The sequence below is a fragment of the Amblyomma americanum genome, chromosome 6, assembly GCF_052857255.1.
Source record: "Amblyomma americanum isolate KBUSLIRL-KWMA chromosome 6, ASM5285725v1, whole genome shotgun sequence".
Classification (NCBI taxonomy): Eukaryota; Metazoa; Arthropoda; class Arachnida; order Ixodida; family Ixodidae; genus Amblyomma; species Amblyomma americanum.
Window position 1 is genome coordinate 49,712,213 of NC_135502.1, and position 27,425 is coordinate 49,739,637.

The 27,425-nt window shown below is 44.9% G+C and overlaps 1 protein-coding gene across 4 annotated transcripts; it reads left to right on the forward strand.

Moving 5' to 3' along the window:
* Positions 1-26,509, forward strand: LOC144136774 (ATP-binding cassette sub-family G member 1-like). 4 transcript variants are annotated; one of them, XM_077669386.1, is made up of 13 exons: positions 1-232; positions 3,731-3,886; positions 4,372-4,489; positions 9,521-9,707; positions 12,668-12,813; positions 13,670-13,793; positions 13,961-14,075; positions 14,651-14,796; positions 15,375-15,476; positions 15,722-15,890; positions 18,281-18,381; positions 19,743-19,898; positions 24,824-26,509. In XM_077669386.1, the coding sequence occupies exons 2-13, from the start codon at positions 3,739-3,741 to the stop codon at positions 25,169-25,171; spliced, it is 1,860 nt and encodes a 619-aa protein (XP_077525512.1). In that variant the 5' UTR covers positions 1-232; positions 3,731-3,738; the 3' UTR covers positions 25,172-26,509. The 4 variants fall into 4 exon arrangements, with proteins under 4 accessions (XP_077525512.1, XP_077525514.1, XP_077525515.1 ...); XM_077669388.1 differs by lacking the exons at positions 3,731-3,886; positions 4,372-4,489; XM_077669389.1 differs by lacking the exons at positions 1-232; positions 9,521-9,707 and having other exon boundaries at positions 3,750-3,886.
* The last annotated feature ends 916 nt before the right edge of the window (positions 26,510-27,425 follow it).

The following is a 27,425-nucleotide window of genomic DNA, read 5'->3' on the forward strand; positions in this document are numbered from 1 at the left end:
AGCAAACAATTGCACGAGTGATGAAACGAAAAGAGAAGGAAGGAGAGCCGACACGATGATGCTGCTGTCATGCCACAGGCCTCCCTCCGGTGTCGTCGGTGAAGCGGAGGAAACCCTTCCCGAGATTCCTGTTGGAGCTCGTTCACGCCTGGAAACTGGAACTCCGGTTCAGGAAGTTCACTACTAACTCGCTTTCCGGCGGCCGCCGCAACGCCTGTGAGGCGCCACCTCGGTAAGCGTTTGGTATTCAAAATGTTCTCCATTTGCTTGTGTTTTAGCCGCGAAATGTCATTTGCTTAATACATCATTGAGTTAAGCGCAGCTGATAATTTAGGCGCAATGCGTTTCGCAGATTTCGACAAATTAACTAAAGCTAACATCTTTCCGCCATTGTCGAAAACGTGCGCGCGTAATGAAAAGAAATCCAAGCAGATTTACAATCTGCAGTTTATGTTTTTTTCCCTTGGGGGGCATATATAATGCAATTCCAAGGTATTGTTTTACATATTAAAAACTTTTTGCGATGTAAACATAGCTAGAGAAGATAAATGTGACATCTAATTCTTCTAACGAGAAATCGTGCATCGCAATTTAAAGTTTTCTTATGCTTGACTTCAGACTACAAGCTCAGGTCGCCTGCTGCGCAAACTAATCTGAGGCCATCGAAATCTTTCTTACTGAAACGTCACAAAACAGTGGCTCATCAGTCAAACGCGTTTGAGCATTTTTTTTTTTGCGTTCGCAACTCAAGCAAATAGATTAGAATGTTTCCCTATGCAACTATACAAACGTGCAATTTAAACCTGTTATGTAATATACACCCCCCCCCCCATTCCATCGATTTGCACTCATAAACCATTGATCCTTTGTGCATTCCGAGCACTTACGGGCTTATCCCTTCGCTACACATTCGTTAAACGTTTTCCCTCAAAGAAGTTCACAAGCTAATAGTTTTAAACACTCAGTCCAACAATAACGAAGAAAATGGCTTAGAAAATTACTACTCCGACTATACATATATGGCTGTACGTGGAGTACAGTACGGAGAGTTAAACAATCAAGCAATCACTCAATCATCTGATGTTATTCACTTCGTCCCTCGCCGACTGTTCATAACGGCATATAAATACAGCCCAGACCGCAAGACAAATATGCTTTCACACAAATTTTTGCCTTCAGAGAAGACACAGCGCCGTGTTTGCTGCTGAGCGCCTGCCTTTACTTGAAGTCAATATGCTCCATCCTAACCGCGCCACCGGCTACTGACATACACTTCGAGAGGGTGCCTCAAACATCCACACTGAGAATATTACGATGTCTCGAGCGCATCTTGCACCCGAAGAAAGACGGGATAAATATATGACCTCCGCGAGGCACTAAAGATGCAAAAGGCGCACGCTAATATCCGCTTATCACTATCGCTTCCTTGTTTGCGGCGGAGGCGCGGCCATGGCTGCAAATCCGCGTCATGCTGGGTTTCTCTTCGACAAGCGCGTAGCCGATGCTGCTTCCGTACACCAGGTCGCTTAGCAACGAAGCAAGGAGATTTGAAGGGGCCTTGTCCTTCGCACTGACTGCGGTTGCGTCAGTGTGACCCAATGGCGCGTGACGCTAGGAAGCTCTGTTGCGTTGTCGTTCGAGTCCTTTGCCGAGCCCAAAGATTCACATTTGAGAAGTCGATGACTCCTGTTTTATCGGACCGCTGATTACTGGTGTTTAAATGCCAAATAAAGTACCCTGCAAACGTAAGCTCTGTCCTATAAAGTTTGAGCCAGGCTAACGTTGAATTCGAAAAGCCACCAATAGTTGCGTATTTTCTGCTTACTGTGTCAGGGCAGTTGCCTACAGCAGCAAAATAAGGCCTGTTTTAATCTTAAGCAAGGAAGCATAATATGACCCTGAAGAAAGCAAGCGCTATAACAGTAAACTGGCGATAAGAATGATTTCTGCGGAAACATTGTACCTCACCTTTGTGCCTTCACTTTCTCAGGCGGAAAGAAGAGAGCGTCATACGAGAGAAGCACAACTACCGAATCTACCGAACCCTATTGTTGCAAAATTGCCTCCGACAATACGTGGGTCAGGATTCTCCGCACACAGCAGATGCCAATATTAAGCTTTTTTCATAAATTATACCGTAAAGTGATATCACCAAGAATGACTGGAAACGTATACCTAAAGAAGCCCTCGAGAGTTCTATAGGCATTTAGCTCAGGCAAAATAGGAGCGGGCATTTCTAAGCTATTCTCCCTCAAGAAAACCATCGTAAGAAATTTTTACTTAATCGGTTGTAGCCTTCCTTCTCAGGACCACAGCCGGTCCAACAACTCATTTGGTTAAGACATGCAGATGCTGCTTAAATACACATAAAATCGATGACAACCAGGTGAAAGATGAGATTACTGCGAAAAAAACTTGACTACATAAACATATAATATGAACTGTTCGTGGCCAGATAGAGAGAAAGCAAGCAATACAGAGACCACGAATATAGAGGTACAATGTACTCGCATCATAAGCACGATGGTGGCATAAAACCATACAGAAAACAATTTCAAACGAGGCAGCCCTCCACCGCCACACAAACTTGTCAGTCGCAAACACAAGCATGCTACTTTGTGTGAAATAAAAGTGTTCTCGACTCGACTCCCGACTCGACTACTTTTACTCCAGGCAAACTAGAACATTCCTCACAATTCATTAAGAAGCTTGATCGCATACAGGGACAAATACTGGAGGTGACACTTAAAATCCACCTTAGGTTATTACGCGATAGAGTTAATGGGCTAATGCCCTTATATGCGGAATTTATCATTCTCTACTTTAAATTCATACATCTCTGGGAGTCCTCACACCATTCCTGGCTCTGCGCCGTGGCCTTGCGCGGTGGCAGGTGCTGCCACCGGTGGGGCTTGCGAGACCTAGGTTGCTCTTCCCGAGCAATGTCTCGCGTGCGACCAATGTTTAATTTTAACTGCCACCTGCCACGGTGGACAGTTTGCTAGCCATCCGTTGGGTGGATTGCGATGACGTCACAAGGGCAGATGACCTAGGCGGCCCACTTGCCACCTAGGTTGCTTCTGGGGTGTTTTAAGTGGATTTTTTGCTCGCGGCGAGGCCCTTAACGCTACTTTATTAAATGTCCCTGCTGCTGAACTCTCTATCGGTACTAAAGCCATCGCGATATATGCTTAGCAAATACATATAGTATATTTCAGGTGGTTATCAAATAAAGCTTTTTTTCTTTTGTTTGGTGCTTTGTCTCGAGCGTTTGTTATTTGTAGTCTGCGTGACAAGATATTCGGCACACTGGAACTCCAGAAAAATCTTCTTCTGCGATTTAAAGATGGGAACAGCTGGTATTTATTTGAATTAATCTATGATATTCAGATTTACAGGAGCCACTTTAGGAAGAAGACATTAAGCACGCAGCTGTATTCTATAATGTTACCATTCGGGTTCCTTTTTTATTTTCAATGTGCCCCGCCTATTACAAATGCGAGCGTTTGTGTTGTGTGCTCGCATTGAATTGCTCGCTAGGTGCCCCATTTAAAAACTATTAGTTCGGCGACTGAATCAGCCATGCATCTTTGAAAAAAATACATATATACGTTTCGCTAACCACGAAACCAATCGAAGATCTTTCAAACGATTGATGCATCCAGGAAGGAGGACGCCCTGCACCTTTTCCAATCAAATTTCTTACTTGAAAAAAAAAACGTTTTTGCAGACCACGCTATGACCATCACATTTGCTCGAAACGGCACCAATGGCTTCGTTGCCCTGAACTCTTCTTCCGGAGACAGTGACGTCTTGCGGAATCGAACCTGCAGTCCGGTTGCATTAGAATGGAAGGACATAAAGTATGAAGTGCCGGCCGGAAAAAGTAAGCTTTTTGTTGCATCGCTTCAGTTCTTGTCGTTTCAGTGCAATACATAATTCGAATCCCCGCTTCTTGCTGTGCCATTTGAGCGAAATAAATTTTTTTGCATAACTTGTTCGTTTGCAAACAACTTCATATTTTCAGGAAATAAAACACATCAGACTTTGTAATAAACTAAAGGTCATCGAGTTTAAGCGGTTGCAGGTGCATAGATGAATTTGTGGAGACGCCTTTTGGAACCAGTAAAAGATCTAAACAATGTTCATAAAACATTACAATAGGAAACTGGGTATCATCAAATGGTTCGAAGACATTGCTGACTTCGTGCATGATAATCAATGCATTCTGGTATACACAGGTTGTTAATTTTGTTCATGTGAAGGCAGTGACACAGGTCACTTGAAAAAAGTACTTTGTTCTCTCCCCAATGGCAACAAATGGGCACAATTGACCACTTGCTTCTCGTATTTCTTTCCTTGTGATTCCAGGCAGGAAAGTACTTATCAGCCACATGTACGGAAGATGCGCTCCGGGAACGCTAACTGCAATAATGGGACCGTCCGGCGCTGGAAAAACGACTCTCATGAACATCCTCTCAGGACATTAGTGAGAGTGCTTTGCTTGATACTTTTCTTGTCATTTCAATATCAATATTTCTGCACAGCTACCCGTGAAAAATGTCGGAACTCTAAATCGATCTTCTGGGCACTAGGAGCTTTGCCTTTGCAGAGAACGAATAAGCTTTCTCAAAGTGCTTCTAATGATTCTTGCATCCAAGGCCCTCGAATGATGCAGTAACCGTCCATAATATATAAATGTTCTTATACAATCCTTTGAAATTCGATAGTCAAAGTTAGAAAAGAATTATTAGCTCCTGAACAAACGCTGCAAACAATTCCAGTGCATTGCATTTGATGCATGGGAGGCAACACCATTTAGTTGAGTAAATTTTGTATTCGGTACTTAATACTCCTCTAACGACGTGCAGTAATAATAATAACAATAATCACTTTTTGGGGAAAGGAAATGGCGCAGTATTTTTCATATAACGTTGGCTTCCTGAACCGCGCCGTAAGGGAAGGGATAAAGGAGGGAGTGAAAGAATAAAGGAAGAAAGAGGTCCTGAATAATTTCGACCACCTGGGGATCTTTAACGTGCGCTGACATCGCACAGCACACGGGCGCCTTAGCGTTTTGCCTCCATAAAAACGCAGCCGCCGCGGTGGGGTTCGAACACGGGAACTCCGGATCAGTAGCCGAGCGCCCTAACCACTCAGTTTACTTTCTAAACGTGAAATCCTTTTAGTTCCCGATCTCGGCGTATTGGGCTGAGCATCGTTTAAAAGCCGCGGCGAACCTGATGTCGAACACAGAGGCGAACAGGGTGTCCTGATGAATAACCAGCGCGAAAGACGAAGACGTGAAAGGGGACAAATTGTGTCCCCTTCCACGTCCCCGTCGTTATGACGAGGGATCAGAACTAGATAGTGGCGCCACGGATGACGACATGCAGTACTGCCACTGCAACGGAACTCGTTTGCCACTGCCACTGAACTGCCATCAAAGCAACAGAGTCGCAGTAGCCAGTGAATAATTGGGTGAATTCTTTGCCGAAGGGAAGTGAGTGTACTTTGGAAAGCGGTCAGGGTTTTAGGGCGTCCGGTTCGAATTCGGTTGCCCAAAGCGACCGTTGCCGGAGTGTGAGGTGCAGAGTAGAGGGGCCCTGGAGGGGCAGGAAAAAGGTGACGGTTACCTTATTGATCGGTTAAGTTATTTCTGATAATCAACTTTTTAACTATTACAGTTTGAAACCTGGCTGCAATTAGAGATTCGTAGCCGGTCCTTACTGATGCCCATAACAGCTTTTAGAATTTCGAAAACGCCATTTCCTTCAGCGGTGTGGCCCAACAAATTTTGGTTTCATCGTGTCGAAATACATGCGCTTTCGAAAGCAACGCAGGCAAAGCAACCCCTCTAGTGCATGTAACTAGTCGAAATAGCGAAATTTTTTGGAGCCACAGCGCCAAGGGTAATTGCGTTTTCAAAATTATAATATCTAATATGGCTCTAACTACTGGCTACAAATCTGTTTGTAACCAGGCGCCTAACTGGAATAGTTGAGTCAATTATCAGAAATTAGTTAAGAGGCCAATTGGTTAATATTATTCACCTTTTCCTGATGACCGTCAACGCAGATATTATTGCGCACGGCAGCAACCTTCATACCTGAAAAAGCCTATATTTAAAAAATCGCTTTTCTCCATCGTAGAAGCATATAGTTGTCTTCATACACGAGGTTTTCTCGGATTTCTTTTTTTTTTAATCCGGAGGAGTTCTCGCGGCGGGCCCGGGATTCGAGCCGCGGTCCTATTGAACACAAGGCGGGGGCTCTTCCTGTATGCCATCACTACATCCGAGTCAATCTGCGTGGATAACGTGGCCGCAGCAGGCACAGGACAGGACACGTAGAAGGGGTTAACACACCTACCACAATTAAATAAGTTGTTGCAGAAGCATTGCTCTCAATGCCGCTGTCGGACGTTGCGAGCGGTCTGCGGAAGTCGTAAAAAGATGGCGTACAGAACATCAACAATAATCTTTTTTAAGGCTAACTTGTAACCTCCAGAAAAAAAAAAACACGATGACAGCTTAAATAGACTCGCGGCTCAAAATCATAAAATATATCTGGCGCAGAGCTCACTAGTGCCCTGCCTCTACTTTTACGTTATAGTGAATTCGGCCCCCTCGGTGGTTATCAGTACAGTTCTAAAAAGGCTTGTACGCGCGCTGCGCTCGGAGCTGCAATGTTCTGAGTGTATCATCGTCGTAACGTTGAAGACGCTCACATGCATACGATTGATTGATTGGTTTTTTGGGGAAAGAAAATGGCGCAGTATCTGTCTCATATATCGTTGGACACCTGAACCGCGCCGTAAGGGAAGGGATAAGAGAGGGAGTGAAAGAAGAAAAGAATTGAAGAAATCGTGACGAGGGTGATTGGCGTAAACTCGAGGATTCCTCCCAGCGAGCGAAAGCTGCAAGCTGTAAAAAAAAAAAAAAAAACGACGAACCAAACATCAACATCAATATTTTTTAGAGCTGATTTACAACCTTTAAAAAAATCAAAGCTCGATGACAGCCACAACAACTTGCAGCTCAACGTCGTTAAAGCTTTTGGAGTTAAAGTTCATGGCTGCCCTGCCCCTGCTTTTATGTTATAGGGAAATCGGCCCCTCGTGGGTTATCGGACAGATCTCAAATGGCTTGTACACGTGCTGCTTGGTTTTGGTTTCATGGGGTTTAGCGTCCCAAAGCGACTCAGTCTCGAAAGGAGCCGTAGTGGAAGGCTCCTGGGAATTTCGACCATACGGCCTCTAGCAATTTGCCTCCATCGAAATGCGACCGCCACAGCCGGTTCCAACCCGCCCGTCTCGGGTGAGCAGCCAAGAGGCATACCACCGCTGTGACGTACGCGTGTGTAAAAGAAAAAGGAACACAATTTCGCCTGAAAATGAATGAAAGGAACAGACACGAAACACTACCGAAAGTGTGATCAATAACGTCGCTCTAATTCACCTTTCAAGAATATCATCACCTTGCTGTCGTAGTGCAGGGTAATGTTTTGCAAGTTTCAGCATTATCTGTACATAATTCTGTAAGGTGGCGCTCAATTAGTGCCGTCTTAGCTCCACCCCGCGAGCCTCCACTAAGGTAAGAGCTCGCCCTCCGCAAGGTCTGAAGTTTCCGAGAAGTCCGCGCTCAACGAAACATATTCGCTTCAATTACTCTTTTTATAGTCAGAGAAAAAGTAACTCGAGTGCCGCAAAGTGCCAAGAATTTGCATGCGTAAACTATGGACTTGACTAGGTAGTTACGGCAGGGAGCTCGGGGCGCGAACAAAAGAACATGAAGAGCGCGGGCAACTATTACCGGCGCGCCTGTGACGCTTTGACGATGGGTCCATCGCGTTGGGCTAGGCGAGAAGTGCGCGCTATTGAGGGTTTTGAATGATGTTTGTTTGTTTGTTTGTTTGTTTGTTTGTTTGTTTGTTTGTTTCAGCGAGGTCCTTGGTCCGATGCCCAACCCTCGAGGGCCTTGATGATGCATTATGAGGATTTTGTTTTTTTTAGAATACTAGAGCTGGTCCCAGGAGGCGACCAACACCACTTCTCTGTCCTCGATGTTTTTAAAAACGTGTAAAAAGGCGCGATAACAGAGTCCCGACTAGGCTAGCGAATTCTAGGTTAAGGCTCTATCTGGCTCTCACTAGCGTAATGTGCGCCAGGCTGTGTTGCTGAGAGGCGGACTCCTTGGCTGCAACTTTCGGCGGTCGGCTAGAGCGGCCGCAGATTGTCGCACTTGTTCGACACCTGTATATTGGCCTGCTAAATATTTTTGTAACAGTCGTTAATCTCCATCACAAAGAGTCTCCGGCCTCCTCTTCATTCAAGTCAGATCTCCAAGATTTCCACAACCACCTCCGGTGCGTCTTAACTGATGCAGACAGTATTATGATAGCAAAACCATTAGTTGCTCGATTTTACGTACTGTGAAACCATTGGTTCCTGCACTCTTGTCGGATCTCTACAATACATTTTACGTGGAAATAACGAAGCAGTCAGTATAGCTGCGTTTGCTCCAGTTAAACGAGGGCTTTGACTCGTTGCGGTAACAAAACTTCCTTGTTATTTCCCATATATTCGCCCTATGCAGCCGCCGCGGTGGCTCAGTGGTTATGGCGTTCGGCTGCTGACCCGAAAGACGCGGGTTCGATCCCGACCGAGGCTGTCGAATTTCGATGGAGGCGAAATTCTAGAGGCCCGTGTACTGTGTGATGTCAGTGCACGTTAAAGAGCCCCAGGGGGTCTAAATTATCCGGAGAGCTTCACTGCGGCCTCCCTCTTAGCCTGAATCACTCTGGAACGTTAAACCCTCCTAAACCAAACAAAACCAATCGCCCTATACAGTCCTTATGCCATTATAATTTTGTGCCGGCACAGATGTCACCGCGCACGCTGGCAATAGTGCAATGTTCGTGTAATATTAAATATGCACCGTTTGTCAAAACTGTACAGCAAAAATTTACGTGTGCATGATGAAATCTAAGGGGCCTGAAGTACAAGCATCCTGCAACAAATTTTCTACTCCCTATTTACAGTGCGTTTTATCTTTTATTTAATCGTATCCCACTTCCTGGAGAACACGGTCTATTAAGAATAACACGCCGCCATTCTATAATAACCTACATAGAGAAACGCACACTTACATACACAACTTATATGCTTCTACTCACACAATCATTTACATATGGCTTAAGCAGATTATGACGGCACTGACTACTTGTGCGCTCTGGTGTTAAACGCCATTTGTAATTACGCAGAACTGTTCAGTCCTGGAGATAATTTTCACTTACTTTAAAGCGATGTAGGCGTACACTGCGTGTCAAAACAAGTCATGTACAACCAGCTAGCCCGTGTTCTCTCTTAAACCTCGACACAGCCGATCAACGGCAGCTGCTTCATTCTTACCAGCAGATGCATGTACAGGTCGTATGTTTAATTGATATTTGATGCAGTACTCTGTACTTCTTATAACAGGACTAGATGCATGGTTCTGATGGCTTTCGTCTGCCCACAGCGACAAAGGTTACAATGGCGAGGTTCAAGTCAACGGCTGCGTCCGGGACACGAAGCTGTTCAACATGCAGAGCTGCTACGTCATGCAAGATGACTGCCTCCTTCCCGAACTAACTGTGCGTGAAGCGCTTAGCATGAGTGTCCAGCTCCGCACACCATCCTTGAAAAGCTTCGAAAGAGCCGAAATTGTAAGTCATGCAAAGTTGTAATATAGCCTACCGACGGGTAAGAGCGGCGATAGCAAGCAACCATAATTAGACAGTTTTAGCTGTGCGTACGCAACGGCGTAGCGTACGCAAGGAGTTGGCGGGGACGGTAGTGCGCATGCGCAGAATTCAAGCGCAAGCCCTGCGTCTCGCGTGCGTACGCTAGCCAGCGGAGTTTGCGTTTCGACGCTTGCGTGGCTTGCGTACGCTAACGTTGACAAGATGGCGGCGCCCAGCTCGCCCGCTCCGGAAAAAATGCATGTCGCCGCTGGATTCTCCGACGCAATAGCTCGCTCAAATGGTAGCGGTTCGCTTTTATTTCGCCTACTCTTGCCCACACGTAGCGGTATAAGCGATAACTAGTCCCTGTTTTTCAGATAATTTGGCGATTTTCAAACTCCTAGGCCTAACTAAATGCAGTGTTTTCCTCGTTAGCAACGACACCTGGCGAAGCAGTTTTCTAGCTTTTAGCCGGTAACTTTTAGCATTTTCTTCGGTTTGCATAGTTTTTCTTCTTGGAACAAAAAAAAGGCTCCCAATGCACTCACACTAGTTATAAGTAATTACGGATGAAATTTTCGTCAACCGAGCGTTGATGTGCTTTGACGTCTTGTCACTAGATGGCGCTTCGTACGCCTGAGGGACGCTACGGCCCGGCCAGCTAAAACTATACTTCGGAGCGGACACCTTAACGCACGCAGCGCCGTAGCGCTTTGCGTACGCAAGCACTCGCGTATGCACAGCTAAAACTGTCTATTAGCACAAGCTGCTGCTGCAGTTGCCATTCACACCCTAAAGAAGCCAAAATGTTTATTCATCATCACTAGCTTGGTCGAGAGGTCTGATGCGGACACTTCTGCCACTGGTATCCATTCACACTTGTCTGGCACCAGCCACGGCCATCCTAGCTATATGCATTTCGTAATCCAATCACTCCCCAATAAACTATTCTACTTTTTTACCGGATTCTCTGTTACTTCTGAAAAAATCTTCAAGTTCTAAGGTGTTCGCTGTATTATTCAACTAGACTAGCACATATCGGGTTCAGCAATTATTGCTCTTTCCAAGTCGATTTTCGTTTCGTAATTTCAGCAACTCTGTCCTCACATCCTTTTGCTCCTTAATACATACTGCTTCTATTGTTTTTGTATTTATCTTTTTTCGTTACACATTTAATTTTCTTTGTACTGCTCGCTATGCTGTTTTCGCCATATTTCAAGGTATTTCTTGTATTTCAACCTCAAAGCTTCGTTCCCGTAATTACTAGCGGCACAAAGCGGTTCTTGCGGTTATTTTATTTATAAGACACACACTACGCTTTATATAGTCTACTTTAAAGCTGTTGGTAGCAGTTATGGTAAATAATTACAGCTATGCAGCATCAACTATACAGGAAGAGCCTTGTTTCCCAGACAATGCTTTACTTTAAGAGTTAGAATTTGTTTCATTTGAAACCAAAGAACCAATACGCAATTCATTAGCCCGCTGCTCTGCTTCAGGTGCTCTCGTATAGTTCAGGTCTTCTGCCGTACATGTTGCCGGTGTAAGATCACGGTCCCTAATACATCTGAAAGTCACTGCTCAGAATGCGACTGTGCGGCTACCTGCAAGCGTTGGCCCACAAACCGGTACATGATGAACGCACCGCGACTCTCGTTTATGACAGTGGACGTTTTCAGGTTTCTCATTCCAGTGTACTGCTTTGAAAATACCCAGGACGTTGCAATAAATGAAAGAGTCCGTTATGCGAGCAAACCTTATTCGCCGCACGATTTGCCTGCAAAGGCGCACAAAAAAGAGACTAGTAATTTTATTCCAGGAGGGCTACCGCAGCTGAGGTAAAAACAGGCACTCTGCGCACATTTCGAGGATACATTAAAAATTTCCTGAAGTCCGTTTCACGTGGGCCTGCCGGTGTTTTTTTTTTCTCAAATGAATGATTTCCTCGATGCGAAATAATCCGTAATGTTCGTTTTTAATTAAAAAAAACGCTCGACTTCATTCACAGACGACCCTACCATTTATTTCCCCAAATTAAAGGTGCTGTTAAACCCAGGTGTAGAAAAAGTGGAAATGCTATTTAGAATATTTTTGTACATAAAAAGAGGTTTTACTTCTTTACATAACTACATGACACTGTGCCTTGTGTAGAGGAAAAATGGTAAACAACAGGCAAGCTACGATTATATCGGTGCTATTGCCGTGCCAGTTTCCGGCAGCGTTAACTCTGGAGACAAACCAGGAAGTGACCGCCATTATCTAAAAGCGAGTAATATGCTCGACTTTATCTTTTGTGCTCGTCCTCGAGTCGAGATAAAAGAAGAAATATCTCGCAAAACCAGCATGCCGTGCAGATTACAGCGCGTGGTATACACAACTTTTACTCCCAGCCTTGTGTCTATACCATGCGCTCAATTCTTTTTTACAACACCAATGAAACTTTTTTTTAAATAATCACGCACAACGGAATGAATACCGAACTTGAGCTTAGGTGAGAACATAAGTTTCCTCGTAATCAAACGTACTGGTGATCAGAGCATGAGCAGCGAGGTCCGCAAACGTTCTTTAATTCGACAAGGGTAGGTTCACTTGCGTAAATTAAATACCATAGCACTTGAAGGTGCGCTTGGTCATGTTTTTTTAACTGTATCGCCTCAGAGTCAAGCAGAAAACCCTACGGCGTTTTGTGGCCGAGTGGAGCGGAACCCGCTATACGGCTGCTTATTCAACACCCGAGTGATAGTGTTAGAGAATTGGATGGGTGTATGTTCTCTCTCTAGTTTTAATTATTGAAAAAAAGTTATTTTCAGCAGAAAATATTAAATTCCTTCATATTGATATTTGTGATAAAAAGGCCAGGCTAAGAAACTTTCGACAACAATAAAGAAATCAATGTTGTTGTTTTTTTTATTTTCTCCCCTGTACACGTATCCCAAACAAAGGTGGACGACGCTTTACACCGCTGGGGCCTTGGAGAGTGCCAGAATACAAGGGCAAGCTGTCTTTCTGGAGGCCAGCGGAAACGGCTGGCTATATCACAAGAGCTCATTAGCAATCCTCCAGTGATATTCTTAGACGAGCCAACCAGGTAAGGCCCCTGATGGCTTAGAAACACATAGCGGAAAATAGCGATGAGCCTCAGTAAAACAACAAAAAAACTTAGTAGATTTAGCTTATTTTCTTATCTCATTATTAGGCGAAAGCTGGTTGGAACTGGTGGCATCTACGGCAGGTAATGCCGGTCTTGCGCATGCGTGCAACGAGGACGATAGCGCTGGCACAAGCATACTTGCAGACATTTTATGCAGCGACGAGCCAACATGACACACAAGTAACCCGTTGGCTTTGCTTTTTTGTGCAACTGTGTGCAAAGACCACTAAGAAATCAATACTACAGAATTCAGGACATCTTCTATTGAAATACACAGAAAATTTTTTTTGATGTGGAGACCGGTTTTTGTAGTGCTCTGGCTCGTAACTTTTGTTACCGCGTAAATTTTAAGCAGCGCACAACACCAACATAATATTATGTCAAGTGCCCTCTTGCAGCCTTTAATAAAAAAGTACTACACTACTACAGAAAAATGCTACAATGATGCAGGAAAATCAGCCGTTAGAAAATAATGACAAAACATTTTGTCGTATTTTTCGAGTGGGATCTTTTCCTTTTTATTAACGTTGGCAAAGTGGTTAAGTCACTCGATAAAGCAGTCCTAAATGTTAACGCTCTCGAAATGCATTTTATAGTGATTAATTGACTTTAACCTAGAGATCTAGTTACGTGCCTGCATGGTATAAGCATAGAAATTTCTAAACTCCCTTTAAGTTGTATTTTTCTCTGGCTTTATACACTTTATGAGTATCTTGCCTTTGCGCGTGAAGGTTGCGTAAAAACAACGCATAAAAAGTTTTAAAGCTCCTGAACCCTTCACCGCTTGATGCAGTGGCCTGGACAGCAGCTCAGCGCTGAGATGCGTGCTGGTATTGAAGTCCCTAGCCGCATGCGGTCACACTGTGCTCTGTTCTATTCACAATCCAAGCGCGACGTTGTTCTCACATTTTGACAAGGTAAGTGCGCCCAGACATGGCCTACTCTCATTGATGAAATTCAGGAGCATATTTTTCGCAGCATAAATGATTAAAAAAAATATTAAATATACCCATGTTACAGGGTGATAGGATAGCTCAGTTTGCAGAAACGGTAGCTGCAATAACGGCACACATTCACCTTTCAGCTATACATGATCTCGGAGGGAATGTGCATTTACAATGGTCCTGTCGACAAATTGCTACCGTTTCTGGCCGCTCAGAATCTTCACTGTCCAATACATCATAATCCATCAGATTTCAGTGAGTCAACTTCTCAAGATACGAAAACTGTCCTTCTTTCCCGAAGCCTAGTCAGTATCTTACAGCGCTGCCATTGCCTCAATAAGACTTTGCAAGCTACAATATTAGTGCATGTTTACTACAAAATAGGACTGGCACAAATACCAAGCAAAAAGCTTTTAAAAACAATAAAGATGCTACGCACCTAGAAAATAGAATTAACTCTCCCGTTCGTTCTCGCTTCATTTTTTCAACATCACAGTTATCGTCACGAATAAAGGCAGCTAGAATAAAAGCTCTGTGAGTTTTACTAAATACTACAAAAGGCAGAGTTCTTGTGTTTCATTTCCAGTGGTCTCATTTTCTCTATCATCTCTTTGAGGCCCCACTAAAATAACTTGGGCTGACTGGAAAGAAATGGATACCAAAATCCTTGCACTGCAATGCACAATGTTAGCTAAAATTAGGCTCCTACTTCTTTCTTTCACACAAGAGTTATTTTTTAAGCACTGCATTTCAATTCCTCGCACTTAGAGAGCCTTACTTTGATGCAGGAACAAATTTTATGTGCATTTTTTGTTTTTTTACGTCCAAAGTTACAGAGATAGCGTCTGGAGAACATGGAGAATTGAGTAAACAACTCGCGAGGTCTTTCAGACCTGGTATTGTTATTGACAACGGCGGCAAAGGCTTTGACCATCCGCAGCTAACAGCCTACGGGGGACGAGTAATGACAGACGCGGTAAGTGCACATTATATTAAACCCATCTTTGTAAACTAATGTATGCAAACATGGCTACATTCCTAACAAGCTGTTCTGGCTTTATCACCGACCTCCACAAGGATTTCATGATGAAACAAATTCATCAACGGTGGGTTGCCGTTTGCGCATTGATGCCTGTAGCAGTAAAAGCGAACAAGACAGGAGTGGTTTACATTTGAATAAGTTAAATTTCCCACCAACTTAAAAGACGTTTACTAATAAAGCGTAGGACGACCAAAAGCGGCTGTAATCAAGTCTCATCCGCGATACATCTAAACCTAGAATCTGTTTTTCCGATAAACGAAATGTATAGTACTTGTCAAGACCATACGGCGCAAGAGATTTTCTTCAGTGCTCTGCAGTAGGATCTGTTCTGCTAAAAACTAAAAACCAAAGGTTATGAAAACAAAATCATTAACGGCTTACCAGATATTTCATTTCAAGCAAATACTTTTGAGCGAATGACTTGCTAGCCATAACGGCACTGCTTCCAGAAGTCAAACTTGTGCTCGTATCATCGAAAAGCCACGTATTTCAAGATTTCTTGTCCCTTTCAGGAAAAAGAAGCTGACGGGAGCTTGTATAAAATAAACGCCAACGCCTTTCTTCAGTTCGGAGTATTGTTGAAGAGGTGTTTCGTCTGCATTGTTAGGAACAAGGTAAGGTTTATAGAAACACATCTCGAATATTGGCACCATTCACCCTATGTATGTTTTACTGCTATTTGCGGTATTGCATGCGGTGAAACTTCACTCAGAACGGTTATCAGATTTCTATGGCACGTGTTGTGAACAATCGACAAATGCAGAAGAATTTGTCTTCTTGACAAACGTTGTTCTCTTAAGACTGAGGAAACAATTGACATCGCCGATCTAGGACTCTTCCTTTTCTCTTCGTCCACTAGGTGGCGTCACAGCTTCGGATCTTAGCCTACTTATTCTTCTCTGCACTTCTCACCATGATGTACTACGACGTGGGAAACCGCGCTACACGGGTGATGAATAACGCCGCCATGTTCCTCGTATCTCTGGCAATCATCCTCTTCCAGTCCATTATGCCTACCGTCCTCATATGCAAGTATAATAATTTTGTTTTGCCGACGTTTATATGGAATGACCCTAAATAGTACCTTTGGATAGAGAACGCACTCAGCGGACTTCACCTTGGGCCCCGGAAACTATTATTGTAACATCAGCCATGCTGCTATTTCGATATTCTTCGCATAACGTGTTAAAATATGTCTAAAACACGAGACGGAAATCAAAAATATCACCGGAAGGAAATATCTGCTGATGTACACGCATTTGGAAACGGGCAATAGAGAAAGCAGGGTTAAAGGGAAAAAAAGAAACGAAAATACTATCTAGCGAGTTATCTCCAAAAAAGGTACATAGGTAGCTTCATTTAAGAAATGCATGATTTCCTAGGAACGTTTAGTTTAGGTTGCGTGGTTCATTAAGTGTATACTTGTGCATATGGAGTGTGCAGGTTCTGGTATATGATTCGAAATTGGCTCTTTTTTTAGTGCCATTCGCTAGCAGCCTCTGGCATATATTCATATGCGCGTGCTGTGACGTCACACTTGTGACAGTGAAGCAGCCCAAATGTGAATTCGTAAAAAAGAATATGAAGAACAATATCCCGCACAATATCCGCTACCATCCCGTATAGTTTCAATCATATTATCGGACGACTAATTCATCTGGCCATCAAGATGCTGCATGCAACCCGCCACTTATTACACTGTATTTCCAAAAGAAATACAAATTTATGTACTTATTTCGCACCTAATTAAATGCATTAATATTATCATAGAATGTTCAGTATAGTAAAGTGAAGAATTCGGGCACAAAATAATTAGAGTAATCATAAATTAACAAACCTTTAACCTCAAGTTCTCAAGAAAGCGACGCCTACATTTTACCGTGGTCTCGCGTTTGCCCAACTGCCTCTGAAACTGGGATTGTGCAGTGAAGGGGAACATTCTGGTTCGCTCCTACGCTCGCCAACGACGACCGACAAGAATATAAGAGCCATTTTTTAGTCCTCATATGTGCCTTTTAATTTTTGCGACACCAGGTGTCAATAAACTCCTTGAAGGGTCCAGCATACGTTCCGCTCCTGGATATGACTACATTATGTCAGAATTCTCAGAAATACTGCAGCGCATTCCTCCATTATCTAACCAAATTTTTCCAGCAATCTTTAGACCAACCTACGTCACTTAAAGACTGAAAAATCGAAAAGGCGCTTGCAGTCTATATGTCCGGCAGCAAAACATGCCCTAGTAATTATCTTCCCATTTCCCTTACCATAACTTGTAAAATGATCGAACATATGATAATAGCCAGTCTTGTTAATTCTTTGAATATAAAACATGTTTCCCGCCAGCACAACATGGCTTTCGGAAAACCTACTTATGTAAAACTCAGCCAATATTGTTTCCTGATGATTGCGGCATATTTAGCGAAATAAGGAGTGGTAACGACATTGCATTGCAACGTTACCACTGTAGGGAACGGGTGCAAGGAATGGCTAATGTCGCTAAATACTAAGAAATGTAAAGCCATGCGGGCTGACAGAAAAACTTCCGCCTCACCACCGTAATACATTGATGACATTTTACAGTTTCGTCATATAAATACATCCGCGTTCACATTACTTCTAGTCCTAACTGGCCTGTTCATACCGAGCACATAAGTAAAAGGCTAACAACATATTCGGTTGTACTTATGTCAAAACATTTCTATTGTTTTTTTGTTACTTAGAACTGTTGGGATTAAAACATGAATACAATGCCAACTCGAGTATGCGGCACCGATATGGAACCAACCTCATGAGAACCTAATTACTGAACTCGATATGGTCCAAAATAACTCTGTACGCTACATTTTTGTTAGCTATAACCCCACAAGGATTATGATGAAAACACATCTCTGCCTCCCATCGCCGACATCACGTACAAAAGTGCTGCGTATTGCTATTTTCTTCAAGTTTAAACATCATCCCGCTGTACGCGTTCACCACATCTCCGAAATTTATGTATTCCATCGCACTGATCATAATCATAAAATCGGCTTGGTGCCATGCAATTCTAAATGCTTGTTGCAATCATTCCTGTCGCGAACCCCACGTGACTGAGAACACCTTTTTGCCGAAGCGGTTCGCATGAGTAGATATAAGTTCCGCGAAGCATTAGCTAACATTTTAAATTCAAGTGCTATTTAACATTTATGTGAACAACTGTACGTTTCTCTCCATCTGTCTATTTTTACCGGTCCCTCTCTGTTATGGCTCTGGACCTGAGGGTTTAAATTAATAAAAGTAAATAGAAATAAATAGAGACCAGGCGACGAACGAGCGTCAGGTGCCTGATGCTCGCTAGTGCCACACTACGTTGCACCACAACTGCGAGCTATTATTAATATGCATCAATTAGTCCTCAATTTCTTTTTTTCCTTAGTTCCAACGGAGCTGGCTGTTTTACTTAGAGAGCACAGAAACTGTTGGTACAGTCCAAGCATGTACTACGTCGCGAGGATTATCACCGAGCTTCCGTTCACGGTAAGACCGCTTTAGGAAGGTATTTTCGACTTCGTCTGAGCGTGTGAATAGATTCTGGCGCTGATGATACCCCAAAAACCGGTTTCCGTAAAGACGGATCGTTAGTTCTGCCGGCACAGTAATGCTGCAACAACGTTTATCACAATTAGTGGTTCAACTAGCACGCCCTGCGATATGCTCACGACGTTGTGATCACAACTGAGCAACATGAGAAACGTAAGGCTGTTGCGACAAGTGGTGAAAATTTTTGCGTTTATCGCAGCTTGCGCTTTGTTTTGTTTGTTTTTTTTTGGTCGCTCACAGAAAAACATGTGCTCCAGAACAACATGGCTCAGAATACCCGGAATACGATGTTCCGCATTAGGAAAACTTGTATTCCAAGTTTTCTGCTTGCCGGCCCACACGCCCATCTGACGCCCCTAGATCGGCATGTGAAGCTTCTCAGGCAGATTGAAAACAAAAACACCGAACACATTACTGCAACCGCGTCTGAAATGATCTCAAACCGTTAATAATAGAAGCGGTTGCTTTTAGTTACCAGCAAGAAAAACCGATATCGAGTGCACGTAATTACCTGTACTTCGACTAGCACGGTACAAATCTAAATAATCAGAGATTAAATGCATAGCTCAAAACGCCAGTTCTTGTACAAGATTCTGAAGGGACCTCTTAAGAGAACAGATGCAACGTGCCTACCTTAAAACTCAATTTTGAGAACTGTCATCCGACCGAGGCGGCTGCGTTTTTATGGCGGCAAAACGCTAAAGCGCCTGTATGCTGTGCGATGTCAGTGCACGTTAAAGATACCCAGGTGGTCGAAATTATTCCGAAGGCCTCCACTACGGCACCTCTCTCTTCCTTTCTTCTTTCACTCCCTCCTCTATCCCTTCCCTTACGGCGTGGTTCAGGTGTTCAACGATATATGAGACAGATACTGCGCCATTTACTTCCCCCCCAAAAAAAACCAATTAAAAAAAAGAACTGTCATCCCACATCCCACTGAATTCTCAGCCTCCTATTGCCGAAAATATCTTTTATGCATAGGAGACCGGATATCGCCATCCTCATTCCATAGAATTCAGATTTGCAGCCATCCGCAGCAAAGTTTTGCCAAGAGCCCCATGGTTTGAATTAAAGATAATACGAACAGCAAATCGATAAGCTGAAAATTTCTTAGGGCGCAAGCGCAATCGAATTGTGCATCAAGTGTTTGCAGTAATAACAGCTGTCAGCTAACTGGCGGCGCTTTTGCATGATAGAGCCATATTTGGCCATTTCTTAGGCCATATAGTATTTAGCTTCTGGCAAAAGACTATGTTAACTGCTTTCTTTTCATTTTCCTTCCTTCTCGTTGCACACAGGTGGGCGGGCCCATGATCATGATGTGCCTCCTTCACTGGACCACTTCACAGCCTCTTGAATTCCACCGCATCGCGGCCGTGGTGATACTCGCCGTGCAGACATGCGCCACGAGCCAAGCGATCGCGCTTGTCGTCTCAGCTGCCAGCAGCCTTCAGGTGAGTCCAGACTCGGAGCGACGCTGTATACCCAGCTGCGCGCATTCATGCCGAACTCGTGCCGGCGGCGGCGGCGCTCGCAGACCTCGAAGTCGTAATCGATCATGGCAGTAAGCGAACACCGAGACGTCCTCGTGATAGACGCATGATTCTCGCGTCAAGGCCGTGGAAACGAGATCGCGATTCTGGCTGACAGCAAGCAGTGATTCGTCACTACGAAGGCTAAAAAAAAAAATGCGTGCCGTTTCATGGAAACCAGAAGGCGGCTGCGAAATGGCATTCAGTAAACTAAAGTTGAAATTCACCCGCCGCGGTGGCTCAGTGGTTAGGGCGCTCGGCTACTGATCCGGAGTTCCCGGGTTCGAACCAGACCGCGGCGGCCTTGTTTCGATGGAGGCGAAACGCAAAAGGCGCTCGTGTGCTGTGCGATGTCAGTGCACGTTTAAGATCCCCAGCTGGCCGAAATTATTCCGGAACCCTCCACTACGGCACCTCTTTATTCCTTTCTTCTTTCACTCCCTCCTTTATCCCTTCCCTTACGGCGCGGTTCAGGTGTCCAAAGATATATGAGACAGATACTGTGCCATTTCCTTTCCCCCTAAAACTAATTATTATTATTAGAAACTCGGTGGCTGTATTCAGGCAGGCGGTTAATGTAGAGGCTGAGAACGCTAGTAAAATTCACCTACAGAAACAAACGGAAGGCATAAGCAGCCCTCAGCTGCAACCGAACGTATATCTTCCATAACAATATGGAACCCTCAAAATCAGACATGCGGTTTTAGGCGGGAGTACTCGTGCTTTTACCGCCATTGTCTATGGAAACGCAGTTTCAGCTAACTTTCGCCGAGCCACCCGCCTTCGCTGCAATAGATACCAGCGAGTGCGTAAGGGCACGCTCAGGACCAGCCGTGCAATCTATTGCCGAACTATATAGCCCTCCTGCGTTGCCCAGAGGGCGCCTCAAATGATGATGATGATGATGATGATGATGATGATGATGATGATGTGGCTTTCCTCTTTGCAGCGGGTGCTAGAAAGCGCGCTCTACGCGACGGCTGCGTCCCTGAGTCTGCTTCCGAATGCATGCAACCGGCTTGAACCCTCACCTTTCGGTTCTATTACAACACATTTAATGTGCTCAAAATGTTTTGACGGTTGGAACGCTGTGAAAACATTATAAATTACCCAAATTAAGGTATTTATTAGACCTGCCGAAATCGGAGGCGAATACTCAGCGCGCTGCCAGTCGCTGGCCAGGCGAGTGTCATACAAAGTGGGGCTTTAGGAAAGCATTACATGGGACTAAATTCAGGCCTGTGAACGCACCAAAATCGCAACACTGATAGGCAGCGTGAATGAGTAGCTTCAGGCGCAAACAGTCGTGTGTTGCTGCTCGACACTTTTCCGCCGGCCGGACCAATTGGCCTTTGTTGACTGCACGCCATTATGTAGGTTTCAGCGAGAATGCGCGAACCTCTTTCTGCTGCTCAATTGCCTTGCCATAAACTTAGTTGTATGCACTTGCAATTGTATCTACGTAACCGGCTGGTTACGTATGATGAATATGCTCCGACTTCCAGTCTATTGTTCTTTCGGCTTGAATTGGCGAAATGTTTTTTTTTAATTTGTTTAGCCTATGACACTTGTCATGGCGTTAAAGGCATTTGTTGTTTTCAACGAGTTTCCGAAAGTTTTAATTACACTGAAGTTTGCGGCTTGATGCGCCGTTTTCATTTTCACAACTTCTGAACAGAGTATCCCTCACTGCGATGAATGAACACGCGTACAAAATATTTCAGCTTTGATCTGGTGAAGCATCTAGCCAGCATAACGCGGAGGTTGTTTCTCTGAAGCAGTGAACCGGACTACCCGTATCCATCGCACCGTAGTCCAGCTTCGTGCTACTTTGAAGTAAAACGGCATAACCGATTATTGTAATTGTTTTTTGTTCATGACAGCCTACGACGCAAGAAGCAGTAGCGCAACGGTGACGATGTTTTGAGCCGAACGGCTACACGGCAAGATAAACGTGTCCTGCCTGATATATTTCGCCACAAGGCATGCGCAGCACTCTTTTTTACGCAGAGATATATGCTACCGCCGGATAACAGCGACATCCGTGAAACGTGTTGACTCTGCGCTCTCCCGAAGGGACAGGACATAGTGCACGTTGACGCAGAAATGCGGCGAGATAAGTGCTGCGCCAGCGGCGGAGCCAACATGGTACAACCCAGCCGACTTTTTTTGCTAACGCGAGGTGGCGCTTCATAACTTAAATACCCAGCGTAGGAGTCCTGTACGGATGAGCTGGTGTCATTATAGCGAGTGGTTGTCGTATGAGCTTTGTAAAAGGATCAATAGGACGACCTTTCCGTGCTCAGCACTTGAGCGGACGGGGAATTTAAAGAAACCGATCAACGTCCTAAACAGCCCCCGTTATATACCCGTGGTGCCCTGTTAAGGTCGAAAAAGTGCCACATTTTCGACTAGTGTTCGAATGAATCAGAAGGACGAAGTTCAAGACAGCCGCGGATAATGCAGGAATTTAGCGGGTTCCAAGCAGTGAGCGCTACAGAATTCACACATTCTCTTTGACAGAACTTGCCACGGAGCAAGGCAGGTTCTCGAAGGGACGAGAACCCCTGGAATGGCATAACTTTCTCGTTTTCGTTCTCAAACACGCTGCACGCTGGTGCCACAGGTTCGCAGAGCTGCGCGCTTCTGTCATCGACCGACCGCACGTTGGGAGACGCAACAATGCCTCATTGGTAGGGCCTTCAATTTAAGATAATTGACTGTTTCTGCAAAGCGATTCGACCCTATGTATTAGCCACCTTCAAATGAACCGTGTTGCTTTGTGATATAAGGTATGCTGACTTAAACGCCCCGAGGCGGCACGGGAATGAGTGACGCCGTAGCGAAGGGCTGCGGATTAATTTAGACAATCTGAGTTTTTTTCTTTACATGCACTGGCATAGCTCAAGATGCAGGTATTTTTGAATTTCGCCGTTATCAGAATGCAGCAGCCACAGTCGTAATCGAAACCAAGAATTTAACAACAGGGGTCTAACGCAAAAGTGACTGCGGCACCGCTGCGGGCTGTTCGGCTTCAGCCTAGAAGGTGATTTCCTTCAAGTAAGCACTGCCTAAAGACCATCCTACACACTTGCAGAGGCGATTCTTTATAAATGAGTGTGCATATCTGTGTGCACAAAAGACCTTGATTGCCTCACACAGCCAGCAACAAGTCATCTGAAGAGCGTGTGCAATTTATAAGTCATACGTTCCTCGTGGCCACGAACAAAATCATTTCATGAGGATAGCTGCATATGAACAGCAATCCCAAAGGCGTACCTTCCACTCTGGGCGTTTTCATGAGCCCCCCAAAAGTCAGGTAGAGTAGGCTGTCGGGCTGGAAACCGGTTGTGGGGTTCATGTAAATGCTAGCGGCTCGAGCTAAGTGGCCATCGAGTCGAGCTGGGCCAGCGCGACTGCATCGGGTGGGTTAACTCCGCCCGATCCGGTTGGAAGGAGCATGTATACGCTGCCGCGTCGGCTTAGCGCCCCCTTCCTACCTCCTCTCTGGTATGGCGGCGCTGTGCAAGCCTGGTCGTGATGTCTCTGAAGTCCGTTTGTCTTGTCGCTGCACCTTATGTGAAAAAATCCACGCATTAATTTCGAATTTCTCCTCCAAGTGGTCCGTCGCCTCACTGCTCTGGAGTGAAAAGATGAAGACACACCTGAAACCAAATGGTCATATTTTCTGAAGTTTTTCCTTTAGTGGCTTGTACCGCAACAAAATAATCCAGATGGTTGCGTTTGTCTTTGGATGGTGTTGACTACACGTACGCTGATGATACGATGCGGAGATGTCTTCCTATTTCTCACTAAGTTCGAGGTAAAATTTAACCAATCAATTTACTTTTTCTTTTGAAAACATGAAGAAAAACCATTAAAAGCGACTGATTCACAAAGAAACTGCATAAAAGCAGCCCCTGATGACTAGTTATTTTTAACTCCATTGTTCCCGCCAGGCTGAGCTAACAAATAGCAGCCGGAGCAATACAGGCCGCCTTACTCGATTCCGCGCAACCGTCTGCTTCAGTTGCTAAGAGACGCTGGCTTGCTGCATCACTCGATAGTCGCCTGGAAGGGCAATAGATCTCTCATTACGGAATAGGTCTGGGTTAGTTGAAAAACCACATTTGAGGTTAAGCGCGCAGGAAGACAGGGGCTGGTGAACACGACCGACAAGCTCTCATTCCTGCTGCTGTCATCGAAAGAGGAAAAAAAAAGTATTTTATACGACATGTTTGCCCAAAAACACGCGTGACGAATTTTATTGATGTGGCGGCGTAACGGCAATGAAAAAAGCCTTTTTCCCTAGTACCGGTTTCTTTTAGAACGATGCGAAAAGGAAGGAAAAGAAATTATTACTGGAGAAAAAGGCCGTTTTCATTGGCATCACGCAACCACGACTTCTTTGCCTACTGACGCACAGAAGATAGGTTTGGCGCCAGGATATTCGTAGTGATCTGGCGGAAAAAGTAGAGAGAGGGGAGGGGTTATAATACATTTTTGGCATGAAGATAAAGCAAATAATAAACTGAACAAAACACTGCGACGAGAGCTTCACATACTCGCTGACCCGCAAGAGCACCTAAACAATACGGTTGCCTTACTGACAAACGTCTGTGTGGTCAGATTGTGAAGAAACCGCTCGGCAAATTTTGATGCGGCCTGGCAGGTTCTAACCTCGCCTTTCAGCTTTCCTGGCCTACGTCATCGGCCCAAGTTCTTCTGGTCTGGTGGACAGAACATGCGACTCTTGAGAGCATGGTGCAGAGGGCGCGATGTGTACCGAGGCGGCTGTAATCTTATGTCTGCTTATGTCTGACGCCACTCTTCGCCTCGTCTCGCAGACAGCCCTGTTCGTGGCGCTGCCAGCGGCGGCGCCATCCTTTCTGTTCTGTGGATACTTCGTCCAAGTGCGCCATCTGCACCCGGCCTTCGCCTGGATCACGTACACGTCACACGTGTACCACGCCCACCAGGGCATGCTGCACGCCATCTACGGTCATGGCCGCGAGGAACTGGACTGTGACGACGACAGCTTCTGCTTCCTCAGCGAGCCACGGGAGATTCTGGAGAAGTTGGACGCGCAACACGCCTACCTCCCGGTCAAGTTCGGCATCCTGCTGGGCATGGACCTATTTCTCAAGGCGATAGCCTTCTTTGTACTAAAGTGGCGCCTGCGACGGAAGCGATAAGGCGGCTGACTACGCCGAGCACACTGCTAATTTGTTACAGACATAAACGATCTACTGCCCAGCGCTAGAATTTTTTGAGGAAGCACACCTTCATAGTTATAATTCATCGCGAACACACAAGGATGACAGAAGAAAATAGGCAAACACGAGGGCTGTATCACAACTTGTCTCTTTGTTGCATGACAACAAATGTGCAAGACAAAAAAAAACATGAAAATTATGGGTACAAAACAGATGTTCAAAAACTTCAGAACAAAAAAAAACAAAATGTTTCCGGGGTACATTATTTGACCGCTGTTGCGAGCCACGAACGCTGTTTTTTCTTTGTCAAAGACGTAGCAAGGTCACTCACAAAGCTACATGCACCTCAGCCTATGAAGCAAGCTTCGGTAATTTCTTTCGTGCTCTGCTCGCCTCCCTTAGAAAGCACCTAAGTTTCGCGGAGGAGCGGGTAGCCCTTGCCCTTTGCACAGCGTGTACAGTGAACAGTGTGAGTAATAAAATCTTTTGTCGGCGTCACCACTTTCTCATTTACGTAAACACGCTGGAAGACGCAAATGTTACCCAGTTCTACACGAAATCTATCTCTTTGATAAAAAAATAGCTTGCCTATCTCGTGACCACGGTCAAATAATCTATCCTGGAAGCATTTGTTTAATTTTTTAACTTTTTTTACCAATGCCTTTTTTACCTATCATTTTTGACACTTTTGATGTTCTTAATTTCAATGTAGTATAAATTCTGCTTTCGCGTTAAAGAAAACTGTGAGACAGCGATCGTGCGTGAATTTTCTTCATTTCCGCCCTTGTCTGTTCAGCCTGAGTTTTATGAATCGAGTCGAGCTCGCCCAGCTAAGCATCATCTTGAAGCACAGTTTGACGGAAGACACTAGAGACAACCAAACAATAATGAGCGCAAAAACTGATAATCACGAGCATAGCAGGCGACGCATTGCAACAGCGAGGAATTCCAAACCTCCACGTCACTTTGTGGTCTCCACATCTGAATGTGGATATGCAAACTACGGGGCTCACAATATTCTTAAAGTGGGCTGTCAATTTACTCCCTGGCGTACTGTTATTGCAGCGTGCGTGTACAACGAATATGTTCGCTCGAAAACAATAAAGCAGACACACCATATCACAAAGCATATCTCAGGGAACTTGTAAAAGTTATTTTGTGCAGAGACGTATTTCTTTTGTAGACGAACAAAACGCGGGATTCTGGTGCACTTTCTATGAAAGGTATGACCGCGTTCAAACAACGATGCACTTGGCACACAATTTTTTTATGGAATGTGTAATAAAGGTACCTTATCACTGATTCACAAACGTGTGGAAAACTAAGATGTGTAATCATCTGAACCTGGGACAGGTGCTTGAATTTTTGTACCACTTCTGAAGAGCTTGAACGCTGACAACTTCATGTGAAAAACGAAATATTCTTCTCATGGGCATGCACGTCACTATGGTTTCTATCCTCAAAAGTTCTGCCTCAACAAATATCACTGCTTCCCGTCCTGTGTTTCAGAGCCATTTCCTAAGTGTGCTGTTGGCCGGCCTAGAACCCATTGTGGCTCCCCTACTGTTTGTGCCTGCCTTGAAATGCGCCTCCAAAACGCCGAGGAAAACTTGTACGCTGCATAAAATAGCAGCAAGCTGTTGTCAGTTCCAATATTTAGGCACCGTGTTGCGATATTTTCGTTAATTGAACACTTGTTTTTTCTCATGTCTTCGCACGCCAACGGTCCAGACAGTAACAGCCATTGAGACCATTGAGCCACATAGCGAAACTTGTTTAAGGCAGTGTTGCTGAAAGCAGAAAGTTAATTAGTGCCGTAGTAATTTCTGATAAGAGATAATTTAACATCAACTAGAAGAAAAGACTACCATAAGCCACCAGGGGTACCCGAAGTCACGACCTCCTCATGTCACGTGCAGTGCGCTGCCCAGTGAGCTACGGACTCGGCTGTCTCGGAACCTGGTTTCTGTTCAGGTAAGGGCGAGTGTTCCAACGCGGTCGGAACTCCGTTGACACAGTTGGCACGTAGGTTCTCACTCGGCGCCCCATGAGCCGTGTCCGAGCAGTAAGGACAAAACGGGCTTAGACATAACTGGGTTTATTTCATCGCAGCTACCGGGACGCACGTCTTCTGCGTATCGGTGTCGGCCATCGGGTCCCCTCGCCGTCAGAGTCCTTTGCACATGTGGCGCCATCTGTCGGTCTTGCCGCCCACCACACCCTCCCTTCTTTA

What these genes read in the sequence shown, in the direction of transcription:
- LOC144136774 (XM_077669386.1), top strand. Translation starts at nt 3,739, where the DNA reads ATGACCATCACATTTGCTCGAAACGGCACCAATGGCTTCGTTGCCCTG. An exon ending in TTCTTAGACGAGCCAACCAG is followed by an intron (nt 12,814 to 13,669) that starts GTAAGGCCCCTG and finishes CGCTTGATGCAG; the next exon opens with TGGCCTGGACAGCAGCTCAG. An exon ending in TGTTCTCACATTTTGACAAG is followed by an intron (nt 13,794 to 13,960) that starts GTAAGTGCGCCC and finishes TTCACCTTTCAG; the next exon opens with CTATACATGATCTCGGAGGG.